The 22,333-nt window shown below is 41.1% G+C and overlaps 1 protein-coding gene and 1 long non-coding RNA gene across 2 annotated transcripts in view; one reads left to right on the top strand and one right to left on the bottom strand.

The window, feature by feature from the left end:
• The first annotated feature begins 1,233 nt into the window (after positions 1 to 1,233).
• Positions 1,234 to 5,075, top strand: LOC115375631 (uncharacterized). The gene is made up of 2 exons (XR_003929735.1): positions 1,234 to 1,460; positions 3,229 to 5,075. It is a non-coding gene; the product is annotated as an uncharacterized LOC115375631 (long non-coding RNA).
• Positions 5,076 to 6,726: 1,651 nt separating this feature from the next.
• Positions 6,727 to 22,333, bottom strand: part of LOC115375783 (double-stranded RNA-specific editase B2-like) — a 60,682-nt gene continuing 45,075 nt past the window's right edge. The window contains exons 6-10 of the mRNA XM_030075323.1: positions 21,880 to 22,034; positions 20,097 to 20,265; positions 17,854 to 18,035; positions 15,640 to 15,821; positions 6,727 to 8,956 (exon numbers count right to left, since the gene is read on the bottom strand). Of these exons, the coding sequence (XP_029931183.1) occupies positions 8,780 to 8,956; positions 15,640 to 15,821; positions 17,854 to 18,035; positions 20,097 to 20,265; positions 21,880 to 22,034 (865 nt within the window). The 3' untranslated portion in view covers positions 6,727 to 8,779. The remainder of the gene's footprint in view (positions 8,957 to 15,639; positions 15,822 to 17,853; positions 18,036 to 20,096; positions 20,266 to 21,879; positions 22,035 to 22,333) is intronic.

Here is a 22,333-nt window from a genome sequence, read left to right as displayed (position 1 = left end):
TAACAGTGAGGGTCGACCCTCGCTGGACCGCTGCCCTCAGTTTGAGTTTCGTCAGAATCGTCACTTTGATTCAACTGATATTGATATTTCATTTTATAAACCATCTAACGCCTCGTGTTTATTCTGCTGGTTAAAATATTATTTCACTGTCACTTAAAGACTGTAAAACATTTGGCATCAACTCTCGTGGACTTTTCAGGGCAGACACCCAGACTAAATATGAGCAAACTAATGGAAACCTAAAGGAGCCCAGAGGCTGGTGTGTATTTTATCAGACTTTTATTTAACCCTCTGAATTAAATTCCCCTCATTTACTTTCAATTAAAAAAAAAAAAAAAAAAAATCATTACATCAGTCTACAAGATCAATTTTTGGTTGGACACTGTAGAGTCATGAGTAAAAAACAAAACAAACAAAAAAAAAAAACGAAGAATTCCTTCTTCTTGAAAAAAATGTGAGAGAAAAACAAACAATTAAAATAAGAAGTCTAAGTAAAATGTATTAATTTTATAAAAGAAGAAGAAGAAAGGGAACCTAGATCCACTGGGTTCTCATCAAATGGGCAGGCCATTTTCCAAGAGAGCTGATTGGTCAGTAGGTGGGGCTTTTATACCTGCTGAGCTCTTGTCCTGAACTTAACCTGCTCCAGAGCAGGTGAGGTGTTCAGTGTATGTTACCACGGCAACATACCCCGATAAAGAGTAAACCACTTTCGTGGTACAGAAAACCCAGGGTTAACCCTGAAGTTACCTCGCTAAGCCCAAATCCAGCTTTATGGTACAGGCCTCTGATGGTGCCAACCCCATTAAGAAGGCAAGAAATTTCACAAACGAACCCTGACAAGGCACACCTGTGAAGTGAAAACCATCTCAGGTGACTACCTCATGAAGCTAATTGAGAGAAGGCCAAAGGTTTGCAGCGCTGTCATCAAAGCAAAGCGTGGCTACTTTGAGGAATCTAAAATATAAAACATATTTAGAGTTATTTAACATTTTTTTCTTTGCTACATAATTCCATATAGCCTATCTTGCTTCTTATATTTGATGTCTTCAGTATGTATCTACAATGTAGAACAGGGGTGGGCAACCATGTGCCATGGAGAGCCGAGAGGCTGCAGGTTTTCTTTCCAACCAAAACCTCCACCAGGTGATTTTATTACCTCACCTTCAAGCAGAGAGCAGGGACTGATCAGTGAAATCAGCTGGTGGAAACGCTCTCTGATTGGCTGGGAACTTTGTGGCGAGGTGAAACACCGCGAGTTCAAAGCTAAAGCAACGGAGGCGGAGGTCGGCCAACCCGCAGAGAGCTCCGACAGGACGGCCGAGTCAGCTTCACCCAGCCGCTGAACACACCCAGAGCCCCGGCTGCCGCTGCTGCTGCTGCTCCCCGCAGAGAGCAACGAGGCTCCGGCAGGAAAACATGGACGCACGGCTGGACGAGATCAGCGAGAAACTGCAGAGGTGAGAGACGGAGCTAGCTTCCATAAAGTCACAAATTTGTGGGGACAAAAACTCAAATTCTGAGATTTAAACCCTACAAATTAACGAGAAAACTCGGAACACTAGTTTTTCTTCTTTCTTTTTCTTAATGGAGGAAACACATGGCTTGACTTCGCGAGGCTGGATCGGCAACGCTGATTGACTAATCAATTAGTCAGTCAGTAATGATAATAATCTTAATTTTTGGAGCACTTTTCAAAATCAACATTATGAAGTGCTTTACAAAGGCAGCAAAAAATAAAACACAATAAATAAGTCATAAAATCAAGAAAACATGAGAATTAAAACCAATAAACGACAGTTAAAATAGAGTTGAAACTCAAGTAAAGTCAGGAAAGGCTCTCCAATAAAAGTATGTTTCATGTAATCAATAGATTGACTGATTTATTATAATTTGAATAATCAGAAAATGACTTGTTATTTATGAAGTAACCTCAGCTGCTGTGTGATTCCAGCTTCACTGGGATGAATCAAATCAATCAAATAAAAGAACTGTTCTGCCCTTGCAGTGCGTGAGCCACCTCAGAGGGTGTGGTTTGAAATAAGACCCTTTGGAGATGTGTTTTCAGTTTGAAGGCAAAGTCTTCATTTGGTCTTAATTGTTTTCCCTTTCCATCTTTTAATTCTGTAGAACTGTAATGAAATGACATGTTCACATATTGTGAATGTGTTATGAAAACTGTAAATTTTACAGCACTTTGGATATATTGAATATATATATATATATATATATATATATATATATATATATATATATATATATATATATATAAAATAATAATTTGAATATATTGAAAATTCATGTAATTTAGAAGCTTTCAACTTTAGTGTGCAACACACAATAATTAACAGTGAAAAATGAAGATGAATTAATTTAAATGGTAAAGTGAGCTGACTTCAATATTATAGCTTGTTTGAGCAATTTTCATTTACAATTTTCATAACACATTCACAATATTTGGTTGTTTACTGCACATACAACATTAGGATATTCACTGAAAACCTTTCATTTAGTAAATATGCAAAGTTTCACTACTCTAGGATCAAAATAAATAGTTACACACATTGAAGGTGTGCCAAAATGCAAATTGCCATACCATGCATGTCAAAAATGTCCAAAGTGGGTGAAATGTGAAGTGTTCATAAAACATAGTTTTCTAACTATGGGATTAATGTCATTGAAATCTGAGTCGCCACAGTGACACCCATTTGATGATCTGACATGGAATGACCCAAATGCAATGTGATTAAAAACTTTGATAACCACTGAGTACATAGAACAAATCTGATTAACATATCTCATCAATTGCTTTTGTAATACATTTTTTAAATTGTAAACAGACTTTGTGGACACCCATTATTATTATTATTATTATTATTATTATTATTATTATTATTAGTGGTAGTAGTAGCGTTGTTATTGCTTGAAGGTTCTTGTGAAACTTAAGACCCCACCCACTACACAACTCAAAACAGTTGAGGATTATCACAGTGACAACCCGTCATTGACTTGAACACCTTTGATGTCTGAGTTGTATTGCTTCTGTTCAAATCAGAATGAACTGACAAGGCCAGAGCAGTGGGGAAATTTGTGCCAAAATACTTGACTTCAATGAACAGCAACAAAGGTACCAACAAATAGGGATGCACAACAATGATTTTTTTTTTTTTTTGGCAGCTTAAGTATTATTACTTCAACCACTGACATCCTGTTTCATTTCTGTTGCAGACACATTAAAATGGTAAAGACGTCGCCAGACAAGGAGACGTATCCAAAGCGTTGGAGTTCTTCTAGTTGGCTTACAGCGTTCACCCAAGTGAGAAACTTTAACACCGAATAATGAAAATTGAAGAGCTCCTGGCACAGCAGGGCTCCGAGAGCGAGGATGAAGAGTTTGTGAATGTCAACAACAGCGGTTTAATGCTTTGAAGAGATTTACATGACAAGCTGTACGACCACCAGAGAGAGGGAGTGGCCTTCCTCTACAGCCTGCACAGAGATGGCCGTAAGCGGGGCATCCTGGCAGACAACATGGGCCTGTGTAAGACCATCCAGGTCACCTCCTTCCTCTCTGGCATGTATGATGCTGAGCTGGTTAAGCACACTCTTCTTGTCATGCCAACATCACTCATCAAAAACTGGACCAAAGAGTTCACCAAGTGGACTCCTGGCATGAGTGTTGAGGAGTTTCATGGCCCCACCAAAGCAGAGCAGACAAGGAATTTGGGGGAAAAAAAAGAGGCGGCGTGCTCATCACCACGTACCAAATGCTCAACAACTGGCAGGTTGTGGCATCTTACCACGGCCCAGAGTTTAAATGGGACTACATCATCCTGGACGAAGCACACAAGATGAAAACCACCGGTACACCTGTTCAACGACCTGAGCATCTGTGGCCGGGTTCCAGCTGGGGTTGTAGATTACAACTCGATTTGCTGCTGTCAGGGTGATGCTGACTCCGCCTACCTGGGTGGTCAGGAGGAAGACAGAATACTGCTTGTCTGTCTGAAACTGTGAGATGTGCTTCTCTCTTTCGGCAAGTTCAGTTATTGTACCGTCCAGCCTCACTATCTTGAACCCTCTGTTTACCAGGACCCGTTCAATGATGTCAAGCACCTTCCTGAAGTGAGCAAAGACAAGAGTGTTTTGACCTTCTTCCCTGAGCCTCTCAAGAAGTGCGATCAGAAACACCAGCTTCCCGGACTCTGATATCAGTGTTTTGTCTGAAACACCGGCAATATGGTAGTCTTGGCCCTGTTGGCTTTCAGCTACACTTTCCTCCAGGCCCAACTGAGCGATGGCTGCAGCAGAAAGCATCCTTGGGTGGTCAGTTTCTTTTATTTTTTTTATTTAGGATGTTAAGCTCAGCAAGCGGCGACTTGGTGGTCATCAGCAGCTCCTTGATATGGTCCATATCAGTAAATTATTGGGTTTCCTTGATGTGGTCTTTCAGACCATATCAAGTTGTAAATTTACAACTTTAATCTGATTTAATTCTGATTTTTTTTTTTTCCTTGGAATAGTATTTTTTTGTCCCTATAGCAGCATGAATACACCGTCGTACTGTGTGTGATGTACCTGCTTGTCAAATACATTCAAAGTGGTGACACTAAAGCATGATGTTAAAATAACTGTCCAAACTAATTTTTATTCTTAGTGATAGCCAATAAATTAACCCTTTGAAATCTGCGCAAAGTCACTGTTTCTGGTGATCAGCAAACTAGCAAGAGAAGAAAAAATGGCGCATCATCTACAAAGTTAAAGTTTACATCTGAAGGTGTAAATTTGGAAGAAAAAAAGTGTTCAAATGTTTTAAGTTACAAATATTCGGACTTTAAAGCAATTAGATTGTCTTAAAGTTGAATTATGGGGTCTTAATTTCAGTGGAAACATGTCTGGTTTTATTTGTTAATTTATTTTTGTCTGAATTAGTCGAGGTCCTCTGCAGCAGACTCGGGTTATGATGAACTTTGTGTTGCTTTATGGTGGGGTGACAGTCAGTGTGGACTGAACCAGAACCTGTGAGGGGTCTGCATCTTTCTATGTACTTATCAAAATAAAAGCCTTAATTTGTACTTGAAAGTATTTAATTTGAGTGAGATGACCTCATGAAGAGCTGGGCCAGCCTGAGATTTAAAAAAATAATGTCAAGTCCTGGTGAGAAAAGTGAAATGAAAGAACCGCTCACAGCTGAGAGAAAAAAAATCAGTCCTGCAGTCAGACCTGCTGAAGTTCACCTCTGTGTTCTACCTGTTTTTTGTTTTTTTTTTTAAAATAAAACTGCCTGGAGGTGTGTTTGGGGTCACTGTCCTGTTGAAAAATAAATGATGGTCCAACTAAACACAAACCGGATGGGATGGCATGTCGCTGCAGGATGCTGTGGTAGCCATGCTGGTTCAGTGTGCCTTCAGTTTTGAATAAATCCCCAACAGTGTCACCAGCAAAACACCCCCACACCATCACACCTCCTCCTCCATGCTTCACAGTGGGAACCAGGCATGTGGAATCCATCCGTTCACCTTTTCTGCGTCTCACAAAGACACGGCGGTTGGAACCAAAGATCTCAAATTTGGACTCATCAGACCAAAGCACAAATCTTTTCTGCTTGTTGCTTTTCCTTAGCAGTGGTTTCTTAGCAGCTATTTGGCCATAAAGGCCTGATTCGTGCAGTCTCCTCTGCACAGTTGATGTAGAGATGGGTCTGCCACTAGAACTGTGTGGCATTTATCTGGGCTCTAATCTGAGGTGCTGTTAACTTGTGATTTCTGACGCTGGTGACTCGGATGAACTTATCCTCAGCAGCAGAGGTGACTCTTGGTCTTCCTTTCCTGGGGCGGGCCTCGTGTGCCAGTTTCGTTGTAGCTGATGGTTTTTGCTAGGCTTTACACGATCAGGATTTTTGGGGCTGATCACCGATCAGTAAGTTTAAATAAACCGATCACATGAGGGAGCAATATGTCTATTTATATAACTTGTTTATTTACTGTATATACTTATGTACAGTTTACTGAGCTTGAGTTTATCTCTCTCAGACACTTTGAAGAAGTCCCACACCACCAACATGTTTGTTTGAATCCGACAGCGAATGATTCAAGATTCAAAAAAGTTGATTGTCCGTCACATAGTGACAAGGCTCAAAACTAACATGGCGGTGGTGTGGAACTTCTTTGGAGTAAATGAGACAGATAAAACAATGCAACAGGAGCATCTGCAAAAAGTTTGAACACAACAATGACATCATTGATCGGATCGGCGAATTAAGAGTTTAGGTAAAATATGATAGAATAGCATAAGTGACGTATTGTGTTACTATAGAGACATCCTCTTCTACAAATGCTCCAAAAATAAACATGTTGGTTTGGTTTGATTCATACCACAACAAAAGTCACATAATCATTTTGATCATTTTAGGTCTTGTTTTTTCAAAGAAAGTGGAAATTATGATGCAATAAATGGTTCAGCCCTTGTCTGGATATATTCACAATTTTTCAAAGTTTTGGATCCTCTTCATCCATTTCACCAAACAAAATCCACCAAGTGACCAAGTCAGGAGTGAAAAATAAGTGTTGCACTGTGGTATTGACCATGAGGATGAGGAGGAGAGTGATCCATCTTAATAACATAGACAATCTTTGCTGAAAGGTGTCATTAAATCCTGCAGGCAGCCGTCGAACTCAGAGACAGTCTCACTCAGAGACAGTCTCACTCAGATGGAGGCACAACAAGTAACACAAATTAGTAAATTTATTTCCAATATGGTAAAAATAGGACCAATATAGGCTACATACATTCCGCATATCTAATAAAATGTCACCGTAATAAGTAATACTGTTGAAGTCACTGCATTCATGTACATTTTCTAGCTCAGGAAAGTGAGATATCTGGAAAGAAACATTGAGAAGATATGGGCTACAAAAGAGGAAACACACGATTTCTGGTAAAATAACAGCCTTCAGGACTTTTTGCAGCAAAACTAATAGCTGAGAAACAAGAGCAGAGATGTGGAGGAGTGAAAATGAGGGGTTACATTCTTCAAAATTTAGGTTTGGTGAAATTATAATGCACATCCTCCCCCCTCGTAGTCAAATATTGAGACATGTAATGCAGGCTTTCTGTCACTAGGTGGTGCTGTGCGATCAGACTGAGCCTCATGCACTCAGGTTTCAAAGCTGTTACAGATGCAGGATAGAGGGTAGAATAACACTGTTGTTGAAATTAACACAACACTGGAAAGTCGAGACATCCAATTACAGCAAATGTACATTAGTGAGACGGTTCAGGGGAGAGAGAGCATAAACGGAAAAAAATTAAGAACAGGATGTAAATGTCCGTTGAAATTCAATAGGAAGAGGAAGAGGAGGCTGATGATGATGTCACTGAAAGACTGGCGCTTGGAGTGTGAAGGTGAGACTGGATGATCTTTGGGCGTCTATTGCTATTCGCATTGGGGCAGCATGTACACACACACACACACACACACACACACTCATACACACTCAATCTGACACCCTATACTTTGTCTTTACACATATAAACACATTCACTCACTCGCTCACATAAACCTAACTTCAGCCCTGTCCACACACACACACACACACACACACACACACACACACACACACACACACATAAATTTAAACAGAACAGTTCACCCAAGAAAAAAAAAAGATCTTTTCCCACTTAGTGCAATCTATTCATTTTTTGTGTGATTTGGCGGCGTTTCCACTGTTCCTCTTCACCTTGATACAATGGAGCTGGATTTTTTTTTTTTTTTTTTTTTTTTTGCTGTTGTTTATTTTCCAAAAACAATGGCATGGATATCCGGCATAAACCCCACCCCTCGGGGGTTAAGAGTCTAGTTGGGAACTATTTTCTGCCTGAGAACACCAGCTGTATCCATCCACCTCTGAATGACCAGTGTGCGGAAACCTCACCAAATCACACAGCAGCTATCTGCATGGCCAGCCTGGACGAGGAGTAAGTGGGAAAAAAAATATGTTTTTCATGTAAATATTTTGGGTGAACTGTTCCTTTAGCACTCACGGCGCACGCAGACGAAGCGCTCTGTGTTGCGTCGCGGTCGGTTGCGGGTGTTTTGCTGGATTTTGGCGGTTTCAGGTTCAGTCTTTCTGAGCAGCTGAACATGACTGATAAGGGTCAAGCTTGCATTTTATCATTTTCTCATTAATTTTTACCCTCATTGAAGGTACGTTATTAAAAATCTAATCTTAATCATGAGAGTTATTCAAGTTGCTGTGGCTAGCTAAGCGGCTACAGCTATTTAAATGTGACTGGTTAGGCTAGCAAGCTAATATGAGGCTACATGTTTAGCCTAACAGAGATAAAGCTAGTTTAAGCTAACGTTACAGAGCGACAGTTTTTCAGGTGCGCTGTTAAAAACTGACTCAGCTCACAAAAACATCCAATTAGCATGACAGCTGATTTAATTTGCATTTTTTTGTCAGCTGTGAAGTGTGAACGGTCGTCGTTTCAATCAGCTTTTGGCAGTTTTGCAGGGCACAACTTCAAGTTTTTTTTCCCCCTCAGCAAGACTGTGGTGCTCATTTGCATAAATTTGCATATCTGGGTCACGTCGTCAGCCGTCCCGTCAGGCCTCGTCCACGTGGCGCTGCTGCTCAGAGATAATGAGTGGACAATCTTTGCCTTGCTTGCAACCGCTGTTGTCGACACACACACTCACACACACTTTCATTGCTCAAATGCGATGCCTCACACACACACACACACACACACAGTCCTTCACACACGTGCTTTGCTTTCACAGGCTGACGTGGAAGTGGCCCAGCTCAGGCGGTTTTCTGGTCCAGGTTCCCAGCCCTCCGTCCTGCAGAGCCGCGGCAAACTGCTGTCTGGCTCTCTGGTAGCGCCCGGCGGCCATCTTGGAGCCGGCGTACGACCTCATGGCGGCTTCTGCTCCCGGCAGCCGACCGCTCAGCTGAGACAGAGAAAGAGAGAGAGAGGAGGTCAAGGGAGGAAGTGGGCATGGCCTGAGCGGTGTGTTAATCTTGCGTCACCATTTTGTGGCGTGTCTTTAATCCACTGACATTTTATCATGCGCCACACCCAGTACCACGCCCCCTGTTGGCCAAGTAGTGTGAAAACTTTGGCATTTCTCTCTTGGCACACATTTATTTATTTATTTATGGTCATTTATATTTATTATATAAATATATTATAAATATAATATATTATAAAAATATATTATATTTAGTATTTTTTAAAGTCAGTATTTTTACTTGAGTACATTTTTTTCCTTGAGTTTTGTCCATCACTACATTTTTAATCAGATCCATTACAGAGAACAAATGATCAGTGACAGATTGTGGGGCCTTTCACAATAAAAGCTCAGTCAGCAAAGATGAGAAGTGGGAACCTGCTTCTACTTTGCTGGTTCTACTTTTTGTCATTTTCCAAATTTCACAATGAAAGCTGCACCATGAAAAACTTTAGCAAGAATTTTGACTCAACTGAGTCAACTTGAGTCTACAGGGTCCTCATTTCAGTTACTCAGTCACTTTTACTGCCAGGACATTTTAAATGAGACAGTTTTTACTTTTACTGAAGTAGATTTTTACTGCACAACTTCTACTTCTACTGCAGTCAAACACCAGCAGAGGAACAGTACTTCTACCTGAGTAGCAGTTTGTAGTTACTCTGTCCAACCCCGCCTCTTCAGTGTCATCAGGTGGGGACAGAAAATCCATCCTGTGGTTCTTCATGTCTCAGTTTAACATATTTAAAGGGCAAATTGATAAATGGTAACTGGAACCAGCAAATCTTTTCATTTTGGTGGTCAGAGCAACAAGTTCACACTCCTTTTCGAGAAGGGTCTAGCTGGGATCCGTAAGTGCACCGCATGTTCCTGCATGTGCACATGTATGCACTCCAACTCTGGCATCATCAGATTCAGCAGAAAACAATGAGTTTTTCTGACGTATAACATGGATGTTTGATCAAAAATGTGGGTGGTTCTGTTGGCAAAATCTGTGTTGAACATGACGTTGCCGGCTTCCAGGGCTCACAGTGTCAAAAGTCGAGGTCAGATTGCTTCAATCCTGGTATCATTAGATTTAGCAGAAAATGTTGAATATTTTTGGTATATATGGTATATAATATGGTAAATAATATGTGAATGTTTGGTTTGAATTGTAGGCGTGAATAGCGAAAAACTGGGACAATTTGGCAATGAATGTTGACAACCAGGACATTTTAGTGTTTTACAGATATTTGTCGGGACAATCCTGGACAAACTGGACAATCCTGGACAACCGGAACAATCCTGGACAAACCGGGACAACCCTGGACAAACCAGGACAATCCTGGACAAACTAGACGACCCTGGACAAACCGGGACAATCCTGGACAAACTGGGACAATCCTGGACAAACCGGGACTATCCTGGACAAACTAGACAACCCTGGACAAACCGGGACAATCCTGGACAAACCGGGACAATCCTGGACAAACTAGACAACCCTAGACAAACCGGGACAATCCTGGACAAACTGGGACAACCCTAGACAAACCGGGACAATCCTGGACAAACCGGGACAAACCGGGACAACCCTGGACAAACTAGACAACCCTGGACAAACCGGGACAATCCTGGACAAACCGGGACAACCCTGGACAAACCAGGACAATCCTGGACAAACTAGACAACCCTAGACAAACCGGGACAATCCTGGACAAACCGGGACAATCCTGGACAAACTAGACAACCCTGGACAAACCGGGACAATCCTGGACAAACCGGGACAAACCGGGACAATCCTGGACAAACTAGACAACCCTGGACAAACCGGGACAATCCTGGACAAACCGGGACAATCCTGGACAAACCGGGACAACCCTGGACAAAGCGGAACAATCCTGGACAAATTGGGACAATCCTGGACAAACTAGACAACCCTGAACAAACCGGGACAATCCTGGACAAACCGGGACGTCCGGTCACTGTCTACCAGCTGCAGCCTGCAGTACAACACTCCCCCATCACTTGCTGTGACCTGAACTTCAGGGCAGTGGCCGTTTCTTGTGCTGATGTGGGTGTGTGTTGCACTGGTGTGTTTTGTACTGGTTGCAGGCTGCAGACACACACTCTTGTCCTTCCCATGGAATTGCTGAGAGGCATTCTGGGTAATGCGGGCGGTCACTAACTGAGGTAGAGGTGGACAAGGCCGGCTGAGGGAAAGAAGGCACATCAAAATGTAAATTACCACCATTTTGCTCGGCTGTATCTACCTCAGCAGGTTTGGCCTGGAGGGGGGAATCAAACCCCAGCCATCCCTCCAGCCCAGGAGGGGATAAAGGTCAAATGTAGGGAAAAAAAAGAAGAAGAAGAAGTGAAAGGACAGGAGTAAACCAAAGAAGAAGAGGAATACACAGAGAGTTAAGGTAAAATATGTCACAGAGAAAGAATAAAACATAATGAGCCAACTTTTAAAAGCCGGACAATTTTTGGTTGTTTCAACCTGTCTGAGAAAATTAAGACTCTTCAGCCTTTTCTTCTCTCTCTCTCTCTCTTTCTCCCTCTCTCTCTCTCTTTCTCCCTCTCTCTCTCTCTCTCGTTTTTCTCTCACTCACTCACAATATCTTGTAGTCTCTTTGTCTCTTTCTTCCTTTCATTTCTGCCTTTCTTTCTATTTCAATTTTTCAGCCAGTGAGCTTTTGGTATTAATCGATAGTGATTTTAACATTAAAGTTAACATTTAAAACACTATCATCCAACAAATAATTGTAATAAATAAAAGTAAATCTATATATAAAAAGAGAGATAAAAAAAGAGAGATAGAGTAAAAATAACAATATATGAGTGGTACTTTGTCTTTCTCAGTCATTTGCGGTCATTGTCTCTTTCTCTCACTCTGAAAACATAATGCAACCGCAATGGGGCTTTTTTTTCCCAAATCATTGTCTCTCTCTGCATGTGATTTTTTTTTTTTTTTTTGCAAAGCGATTCAGATGCTTTTCTAAATAATTACCACTCTCTCCGCTGTCATCAAATTTTAAACCGAGGCCATTTGGTCCGGTGGTACGCTCCCTGCATACATATTTTAATTTCACAGTGGAAATTAAAGCATGCTTTAAAAACATCATCATAATGGGGAGGTTTTAGTCTGAGATGGAGCCGGCCGGCGATTTATTCTGTTTAAGGAAGACGGATGGGCTCGGAATGCTAATGAAGCAGCCGCAGGACTTCAGTCAGCGTCTCAACTTATTTTTCTTATCCCTTTGCTTATTGGGATGTTTTACTTTGGTGGCACTTCTGCACTTTTTAATAACTTTAGCTCGATATGAGTTTAGGAACTGTCACCCCCCGATATTTATCTGTAATCATCTCTGGTGTTTCAGGTGCTTTTTTCCTGCTCTCCCCTCTTCTTTTTAATAACTCCCAGCTTGAAAAATATTACTTTTTAAGAAGTTAGACACAGGAAAGAGAATGAAATATTAAACAGAGGCATAAAACTCTGCAACTGTGCAGCCCAGATAAGTCTACTGGAGTCTGTTGTTCAACTTTTGCTGTGATGAAATTTGGCCTTGAATGGATCAGCCCACACAGAACGTTTCATAGGAATGATATAAGCCTAAGGATTGTCTTCTATGATTGGTATGTATTTTGATTTTTAAGATATGATGTAGATAAAAGTGTTTAATTATAAGAAAGTGCCGGTTTTCTCTGCAAAAATCTCCATTTAGCCTCATACTCAGTCTTAAAGTCTTAATTTCCTTCAAACAAGGTGAGAAAATCTGCCAGTTGGATGAGATAATCCCACTTGTTTCCATCAATAATCAACTTTTTTCCAGAATCACATGTCATTTTCTTGATCCTTGTGGGCTGATCTGCCTTCTTCTGCCCGATTTTGTATTATTAAAACTAAATGATTTGATAAGATGGAGATTTTTATTGCAGTATTCATGGTATGAAGTCCTGGATAGCTTGAAATATTCATAGCAGATTTTTGTAAAGTTTGACTATTTGTAAACTCGGCATCTTAGTTGTCTAATAGCTTAAAAATGCCTGTCTAACTTGTCTGCTTCACTTGATGAAAATCAATGAGGGATAATGGCTTTTTACCTGGAATCACCTCATCAGTGCAGTTTAGAGAAAGACGAAGTGCCAGCGCTACTTTGTAAAATCAGTTTTTATAGCTCTGAAGCTGCAATGAAAACACATTTAAGGAACATAACCTGACTTGTAAAAGGCAGAGCACATCTTGTAAATCTTTTTTTTTTAATGCGGAAAAACTTCACTGAGTATGACGAGTTATGTTGACTGAGGCTGTTCTCGATTTTATTTTCAAAATAGAAGCAAGGCAGCAGGCAATAAGCTCCCTAAAATCTCACACACTGCATTCGAACACATTCAGTCTCATCTTCAGTGTTAAAATCTTGGTTTTCTTCAAACAAGGGATAATCCCAATTGTCTTTGATGCTAATCAACTTTTTTCCAGAATTTCCTCGAATCAATTGTCATTTTACACTAGTAGGCTGATCTGCCTTATTCTGCTTTTTTTTATTTATACATGCATATATTTATACTTGTTCCCAGAAAAAAAACTAATGAAACTGCAATGGAAACAAGTGGTATTATCTCATCGTGGTGGCTTTTTTTTTTTTTTTTTTTTACAAAATCTTTTAGTAAAAGCAAGATTTTAACTGGAAAATGAGACTGAGCAGACTAACTTGTTGAGATGGATGTTTTTTCCATGCATATGAGATACAAGTGCCATTAAATATCCATGTCCATTGTAAAAGACACCCTGACAGGTTGTAAGTGGGTGCTGCAAACTTTTATTCCCAATGTCAAAGTGCCACTGCTGTAAACTCCAGATAATATGTTAACTCCCACACTTTTGGGCTTAGCACTCCACAGATCACCAGATTTAGACAGCAGTTTCCTCAACAAGGACTCACAGACTTTTTCCATCTCTTTCCATGACTTTTATCATAACTGCCTCCATGGCTGCTGCTAACAGTCAGAGTTTTGCTCCCAGACACTTCAGAGCTTGGACCTTCCTGCTGCAGGATGGCGTCTGTAATGAGCGACACCACAGATGAGCAGATCTGCTGCTTCCACAAAGCATCAAGTAAACCTTACAAACAAACACAGTCATGCAAATCAGCACGGGAGTTTGGCTGTGATGGGATATGAGCCTTTTCTCTGCTGCTCGCGCACAAAACACCACAGACAGAGCAAGCATTACATAATTCTTGTTGCTAAGCAACACAACTGTGATAACAACACTCTATCCTGTTATTATTCCCCACAGAGAACATTACTGTAACTATCTTTTGTGTACTTTGCACTTGTAATATTTTTTTAAACCAGAATCTCACTTTTATTTAAATATGTTTTTGCTGAGGTATCATCCTTCTCTCCTTTTCAAAGTCCATCCATTCCAGAGAACAGATTATTTGTTTATTTTAGATTAGTTTATCATTTTGCATGCAACAAAAATAATTTAAAAAATGCATAACACAAAAAGTATACATAACACATGGAAATAATAGAGATTGGGAAGAGAAAACAATAACCTAAAAAATACATGTGCAGGAGGAGCCAAAAAACCCATCAGGGCTTCTCGGGTGGCCCTCCTAAAATGAGACATAAAACATAAAAAACAATACAAACAAATACAGATGTAAGGAAAAACAACTAAGGTGTAACTAAGGTGTTACACGTGTCCAAGAGAGGTGACGAAAGGTGACACCCAGCGACACATTAGCAACCATCAGGAACACCATAGCAACCGCATAGCAACACCCCCCAGACACCATAAGAACCACCTAGTAATAATAGCTTTGCAACCATCAGGAACGCTATAGCAACTGCCTAGCAACGCAATAGCAACCATCATGAACACCATAACATCCATCTAGCAATACCCTAGCAAACACCCAGAACACCATAGCGACTGCATAGCAACACTCCCGAGACACCGTAACAACTGCCTAGCAATGTCTTAGCAACCTTCAGGAACACCATAGCAACTGCCTAGCAACGCCTTAACAGCCATCATGAACACCATAACATCCGTCTCATGTAAAAAAATGTCACCATCTGTGATCGGCATAGCAAAAGAAAGGTGGTTTGGCTCACAGCCACACTGTGGGCACAAGAGGCGAGCACATTTAAAGTTTCTTCAGAAACTCTGGCCATTTCCAGTTTTACTTACACTTGAGTAAAATTTCAGAGAGTTCACTGGACTTTTAGACTCTGTCCACCGCTGGCTACATCCCTTTTTGAACAGCCCTGTTACAAATGTTTTAATTTGAAGGCAGGCGTATCTGTGGAAAAGGAGGCATGAGTTTTTTGAAGGAGTTAAAACTCTTGCATGTTCTTGTTCCCAGTCTATCCAGCCAATCTAATTTGAACGCTGTCTGCTTGTCCTTTTAGAATTACATGGAAAAGACGTGTAAGCTACATGCACCAGTTTTATGCACTATTTGAGCAAATTAATAATTATGCTTTTGCATTTAAGTGGTCTCCCATTTCCCATTTTGATTTCCTGTTCTGGGCTTTGGGGAGCTCTTTTTCTCACTGATGGAGGTTTTTCTTGTGAAACCTTCTGACATGAACATGCTTTTTCATGTTTCTCAGTTAATCCGACTCACCTGCTGCTGCAGCCTCTGCCAGCGGCTGAACAGGGAGCGCCTGCAGAGCCGTGACGGCGTCCCTGAGTCTCTCCTCCTGCCGGTGGAGGTGCTGATCTCCTCCAGGCCTCCGTCGCCAAAGCTCCAGTTCACGCTGAGGCTGGGTGCCTTCCCCGCCGGCCGCACCTCGCTGCTGCTCAGGCCTGTGTGCAGAGAGGGAGAGAGGGAGTGTTGGCTAAGGATGGAGAATCGCTGCTATCTGTGGTTAAACTGCTGCAGTAGTTTTCTAATACGGGCCACAAGTAATCAACTGACCCACTAGCAGGTTTAAGACGTGCTGACTGTTCAACATTTTACTCCAAGGCAACATATTTCCAAATCTATTGGGGCAATTGCCATAACATTTGATGAGCACATCCATGCTCCCTGGAGGAGGAACCCTGTCAACTCTGGTGACCTCATAATGTTTCCTCTGGTATCACCGTCAGGCTAAAATGACAGTTTTGCACATGAGATATCACTAAATCTAATTTGTGGATTTGCATGATATTTAGTGAGTGCATTCATACTCCACAAAGGAAGATTTCTCTTGAGTTTGATGACTCCATTGCTTTTCCTCTAGCACCACACATGCAGGAGAAACAGGAAGATCCTGCATACTAAATAGGCAAAATAATTTAAATGATCTCTGGGAGAAACGGGTGGTTCAGAAAGCCAAAAGAATCATAGGCTTAGGCACGGACCACATCTTGGCCAAGGAGTTCTCCCTACTGCCCCTAGGGGGGCGCTATCGGGAGCCCTCAAGGAAAACCAACAGATATGCCAACTCTTTCATTCCATCTGCCATCAGCCTATTGAACAGAGGTAGCCTTAATTGAGGGTTTTTTTTTTCCTCTCTTTTTTGACTTTTTGACTTTTATGGAATAATATTGTAAGTACTGCATGGTCCCTGCACCCCAGAATTTGCACTGAGCGCCTATTTGCCTTTTGCACATGTAATGTTAGAATGTGTTTTAGTGGGTTGTCTACCCAGTTGTTTATTGTTGTATGTATTTTATGTTGCTGTAGAAACCGAATTGCCCCTCGGGGACTAATAAAGCAATCTGAATCTGAATCTGAATCTATGCTTTATTTAAAGGGCTATTTACGTAGTCAACAAAGAAACATAAAGTTCCTGACACATAAACTTCGGTTATAATTTTAGTTATAATAATTTTGTGGAGCTTTAAACTGCTGGGGTCAAATTGACCCCAAACATAAAAGATGTTAGTAAATTTGGACATAACAGGAGGGTTAAGCAAATGTTAAATGAGAACATCAAAACAAAGGGAACCCGATTACACTGACCTCAGGGTCGATGAAGGCACTCAATCATCAAGCTATCTCATGGTAACAGCAGTCAACCCAGTCACTAGAATAAAATGCTGCCGTTTTACGATTCTCTAAACCAACAAATGTGTTGAAATGTCAACATTTTTAACCAAAAATACGCTACATATCAAAATTTAGGCTGGCATGTACATTTAGTTTGCATCAGCGTCACATGACTGCTAACATTATACTAGTTACATTAGCTACTTTAGCCACTTTCATTTGCTTTGTTAGCTTATTAGCCACCAAAACTACTATTAAAAACTACATAAATATTGTTCATATTTCTATTTTGTTTTTCTATATTCCTTTTTATAATGTTTATATTGCTTTTCGCTATTTATTATCTGGTTATACTGTTTATAATGTAAATTATGCTTCATATCTTGCTATCCACTTTGCTGCTGTAATGCGTGAAATTTCCCCACCGTGGGACTAATAAAGGAATATCTTATCTTATCTTATCTTATCTTGACCCCGGTCTGCAGAGGCAGGGTCCTGATGGTGCCATCCACCACATGATGTTTTTCATTTGCTTTATACTGCGTCATGAAACTTGAAAACGTGATATTTCAGTGTATCTTTGATTTGCAGAAATGTAAAAATAAAAGGCAACATTGTTTCCTTGCGACTGGGCTGCAGTGGTACAACAAAGGCAAAAAGACTTTCTGCACAATCTTGGAGACATTCTGCAACTCATTCAAGACTCCAGAAGTTCAGCACTTCCTCAGAACTGACCAAACTTCAGGGTTGAGGAGCAAAACGTCTTCGAGTTTACGCAGAAGGAGCAGTTGCTTTTGATTTATTATTACTGGTTATATTGATCTCAGAGCGGGACGGTCCCACCGGGGCTTCAGCACTCACAGCCGAGCAGCAGCGGGTGGCGGCGGTAAGGGAAAGGCAGGTGGTTAATGTGGCCGAGGCGCCGCGCCATCGCCCGGCCCAGGTGACCCGTGTGGCTCAGCGTCCCCACGGTCAGGCTGTGCAGGTACACCGGCTCCACCATGTGGGACAGCAGCGCCCCCTGGAGGCCCAGCACGCTCCACCTGTTATGAAACCACAAGAAACTGTCATTTCAAGGCCGTCAAACGTGTGGAGAAAAAAAAAATCAAATAAAGCGGTGACAGTTGTTTGACAGCATTTCAGCGGCTAAGTTTCCACGCAGGGGCCATTAAGGTTTGACCGGGGTTTGACTGTCTAGACAGCTGACACCATCAGCAAGCTGTTAGCCTGCCTGCACTAACTGAACAGGGTATGAAAACCACCTGCTCTCTGCCTGAAATAGACCGACAGGGTGAAGCCAGGTGAAAGCTACGGCTCCTCATTGATTTCAGCTTTTAAATCCAATGAAATCATGAAGAGGAGCAGCAGATGAAAGAGGTGAGAGGTGCGTTTCATCAGTCAGCTCTTCAGCAGCTCAATATGTCAAGACACTAAAGCTGCGTTCACACTGTAAGCCTCCGCGCTCACTTCTCGTATCTGATTTTGTTTTCGGGTGCCTGACCGACATCTGACACCGAAGACGAGGCGGAGGAACAATCACAAAGGCGTCGCATCCAGTTTGGGTCACAGAACGTTAAATTTGAATTGAGGCACTTCCACAAATACAGATCACCTCTGAAGTGACGACTTCAGCTGCTGTCAGTTACCAGCATCACTTATGAATGATGGGGCTCCTACTTGCTGTCATGGATACTTCCACAAATTCAGATTTAAAGTGTGTTATTTTTTTTTTTGTATTCCACTACATCTCAGAAACCCCTTGCCTAATCTCATGCCTAATCTCAATCACTGTGTTTTGTCAGCCAATCACAGTGTCCTGTGGTGGAGTAACGGACACCGGCCCTGCGTTCCAATACTCATACTACCATACTATTTAGTAGGGGAAAAAAAGAATTAGCATGCATATTACATACTAAACTACATACTTTGTAAGGGCAGCTGCAGTACATACTAAAAGTAAAAAGTATAAGTATGCGATTTGGAATGCAGGGCGGGTGTAACTAACATGAGTTTACTTGTAACAGCACCAATTCCACCAATCAGAGATAAGCAACAGTCATGTGACCACCGCTCGATCTCACACATACAGTTTCAGGGTTTTGTGATCAAAGCTACAGGTTTTTAGACTGTTTATAACTGTTTTATTTTAATTTTTTGGGGACTTTGCTTCTATTTTTGATGGAGAGTTGAACACTGAAGATGTTGAAGTTAATATCATCGTGCTGTTTCAGGTAAAACATCCTACCCTAATCTCAAACCATCATTTGGCTAAAGCTGGGAATAAAATGGCATCTTTATCAAAAATAAAAACAAAACAAAACAAAACAAACAAACAAACAAACAAACCATTCACTGAGGTTCCTTTTTTTCCTAGGGAGAAAAAAAAAGTTACAAGGCCACCGGACAGGGTGGGTAATATTTCAAGAAAAAACACAGAATTTCCCAGATTAAAGATATAAATTTCCAAGAATAAAAATTGGATATTCTCCGAGATTAAAGTGGTAAATTTAGGGGAAAAAACTTCACAATTTTATGAAAAAAAACCTAGAAAATTATAATTATAAAGAAACATAGTTTTTTCTTTTTCTTGTACTGTTTTTTTTTTTTTTTTTTTTTTTTTTGGTCAGAGAACCACACAGCTTCACTTTGCAAGGTTGGATGAATGTAGCGCCACCTACTGGCCTGGGATAGGACTAGCTTTCAAACCACAACATTACAACAGCTGCAAAATATAATTTGATGAGGTCATCGACTGCAGGCAAGTGTGTTTATTCTTGCAAATTTGTGACTTTATAATCGCAGAGTTTTCAAGTTTTTTTCTCATAAATTTGTGACTTTTTTCTTTGATTTTTTTTCTGGCAAATTTGTGACTTTAATATTGGAAATTTCAAGTTTTTTCTCTTAATTTTAACCCCCCCTTCCAACAGCTTTGTAATAATTTTTCCCTACAATGGCCCTCATGTGCCCCTGTAGTTTGTTCTGTACATTTCAAGAGGGGCAATGACTGCAGGAAAATAAAATCTACCGGTGCTCTGCCGCAGGCCAAACAACCCCCAGCTTAAACAAAAATCACACAACCGAAGCACATTTCTGTCTTAACTCACTTTGCCATTTTGTCGGTGCAGGACATGGTGACGAGAGGTTCGGCCGGCGACGCCCCGTGCCATTTCTGATTGGCTCTCCGTGCCGTGACAGGAAGTGTCCCCTCCCCTCCGTTCACCTTTACCCTGAGGTGATAGCGAAACCTCCTCACCCACCTGTGGCTGCTGACATCTGGAGGAGGGAGAGGAGGAGGAGGAGGGAGAGGAGGAGGAGGAGGAGGAGGAGGAGGAAGGTCAGAGAGACGGCCTGCCACCAAAAGGCCGCCAGACTTTTTCTCAGTAATCATTAAAGGAGAAGTCCAGGGCTCATTTTGTGATGAAGTGTCGTCATCACACCCATTTCCCCGCCTGTGCTGTGTCTGCTTCCGGTGTTTTGTGAGGAACCGACACCAAAACCTGACGTTCACCTTTTAAATCAGGGCTGCCAGACTCACATAAGACCTGCACCTTCACTATTTTCTGTTAACGTCAGTATGACCTCAGTTGGCACGTGGATATTTTAGGGCTACTTTCTGATTTATTATTTTCAATCAGTCACTTTGTCGCTGATCAATCAATGAGAAACTGCACGTTGGCTCATGAAAATAACACATAATGTAGAATTACATACAGATGCTTCTAAAAAATTAGAGTACCATGGAAAAGTTAATTTTTTTTCCCTGTAATTTAATTCAAAAAGTGAAACTTTCATATATTGTAGATTCATCTCATAAAGCGAAATGGTTCGAGCCTTTTTTGTTTTAATTTTGATGATTACAGCTTGTAGTTCATGGAAAGTTTAAAAATCCACTATCTCAGAATATTTCACAGTCTACCAAAAAATGCAAATCTCATGAGTTGTTTATTTTCTGCACATATTGTTCTTTTTAAATAACTGGTAAGTGGTCATGTATCATCATTTACGTCACAAGATCAGGTAGAAAAACATTTTCTAGACGTGTTTCCAGTCATGAAGAAGTTTGCTGTAAATTATTCCCATCATCAGATGTACAGACGGAGGCGGCGCTGGCTGTGAACAGACATCCGTCCAGATGCTGGTCCTGCTCAGCGACTCAGAGTGAGAATGTGTGATGCTCAGTCAAACCTCCCTGAATAAAACAAACATTAAATGAGCCCCAGATGTCAGAGTCTCCCAGCAGCACATGAACGCACCATCGGCCTCCTGTGTGCCAGTCCAGCACGCTGTAGCTGACCTGCCTTTCTACACACAACACTCGCTTTTTTAGCTTTTTTTAGCTTTTTTTTTTTTTTTAGCTTTTCTTACTAGGAACAAGAACACAGAGGAGTGTGAACCCCTTCAAAAAAAATCACTCCTGCATAAAAAAGCTTCTCAAATAGAGTAAAGTCAAAAAATGAAACTAGTTATTCCCAACTTTGGATGCAGTTCCATGTTAGGAATGTGATTATATAACTGTAATTCACTATAACTCATCCTATTCCACATTATCACCATAGTCTATAACTGTGTTTTCTGCTCAGGTTTTGCAAAATTATAAGCAAACTTCAAACAAAATCAACAATGTTGAAAAGTGAGTCAGATGGGTTTATATATTAATGGCTTTTAAGACAAACAGAAAGCACGAGGTAATCCCCTTTAATTCACAAAATCTGTTCCTAATGCTCTTTATCAAATAACATCAAACAACAAGTTAAAATGTGATAATTGGCATTTTTATTTGAAATTTGTTTGCTTACACTGGCAATTCTCCAGTTTGAACCTTCAAACTGTGCAGCTGCTAAGTGTGTGTGTGTGTGTGTGTGTGTGTGTGTGTGTGTGTCAGCTCACACGCGGCGGCGGCGGTCTCGTAGGGGCAGTTGAGTCGAGCGTCCCCGCACGGCGAGGAGCTGATGTACATGTGGAAGAGGACGCCGTCTCTCAGCCTGAAGCCGAAGCCTTTGTTTGGGACGAGGACGGACTGCTGAGCGCCGTCGGGCCGCTTGCTTCACACACACACACACACACACACACACACACACACACAGGGCAGAGAGTGAAACCCCCTCTCTCCAGATGATTTTTAGTGCAAACTGACAGTTTAATAACCCCTACATCTGTGGCGAAACTGGCTGTTTGCAGTGGTAAACAGTAACAGGATACAGCAAAGAAAAATTAAATGAAAATGGTATTGTAATGGGTAAAAAAAAAACAAAAAAAAAACATGACAGCATGAAATGACAGGAGTTACAGTGTTTAAAGAGGCAGGGACAAATAAGAAACTAATAAAAACATACATGTTAAA

Source organism: Myripristis murdjan, chromosome 17 (genome assembly GCF_902150065.1).
Source record: "Myripristis murdjan chromosome 17, fMyrMur1.1, whole genome shotgun sequence".
NCBI classification, from domain to species: Eukaryota; Metazoa; Chordata; class Actinopteri; order Holocentriformes; family Holocentridae; genus Myripristis; species Myripristis murdjan.
The sequence above is the reverse complement of the archived record's forward strand: the minus strand, read 5'-3'. Positions and strand labels throughout refer to the sequence as shown.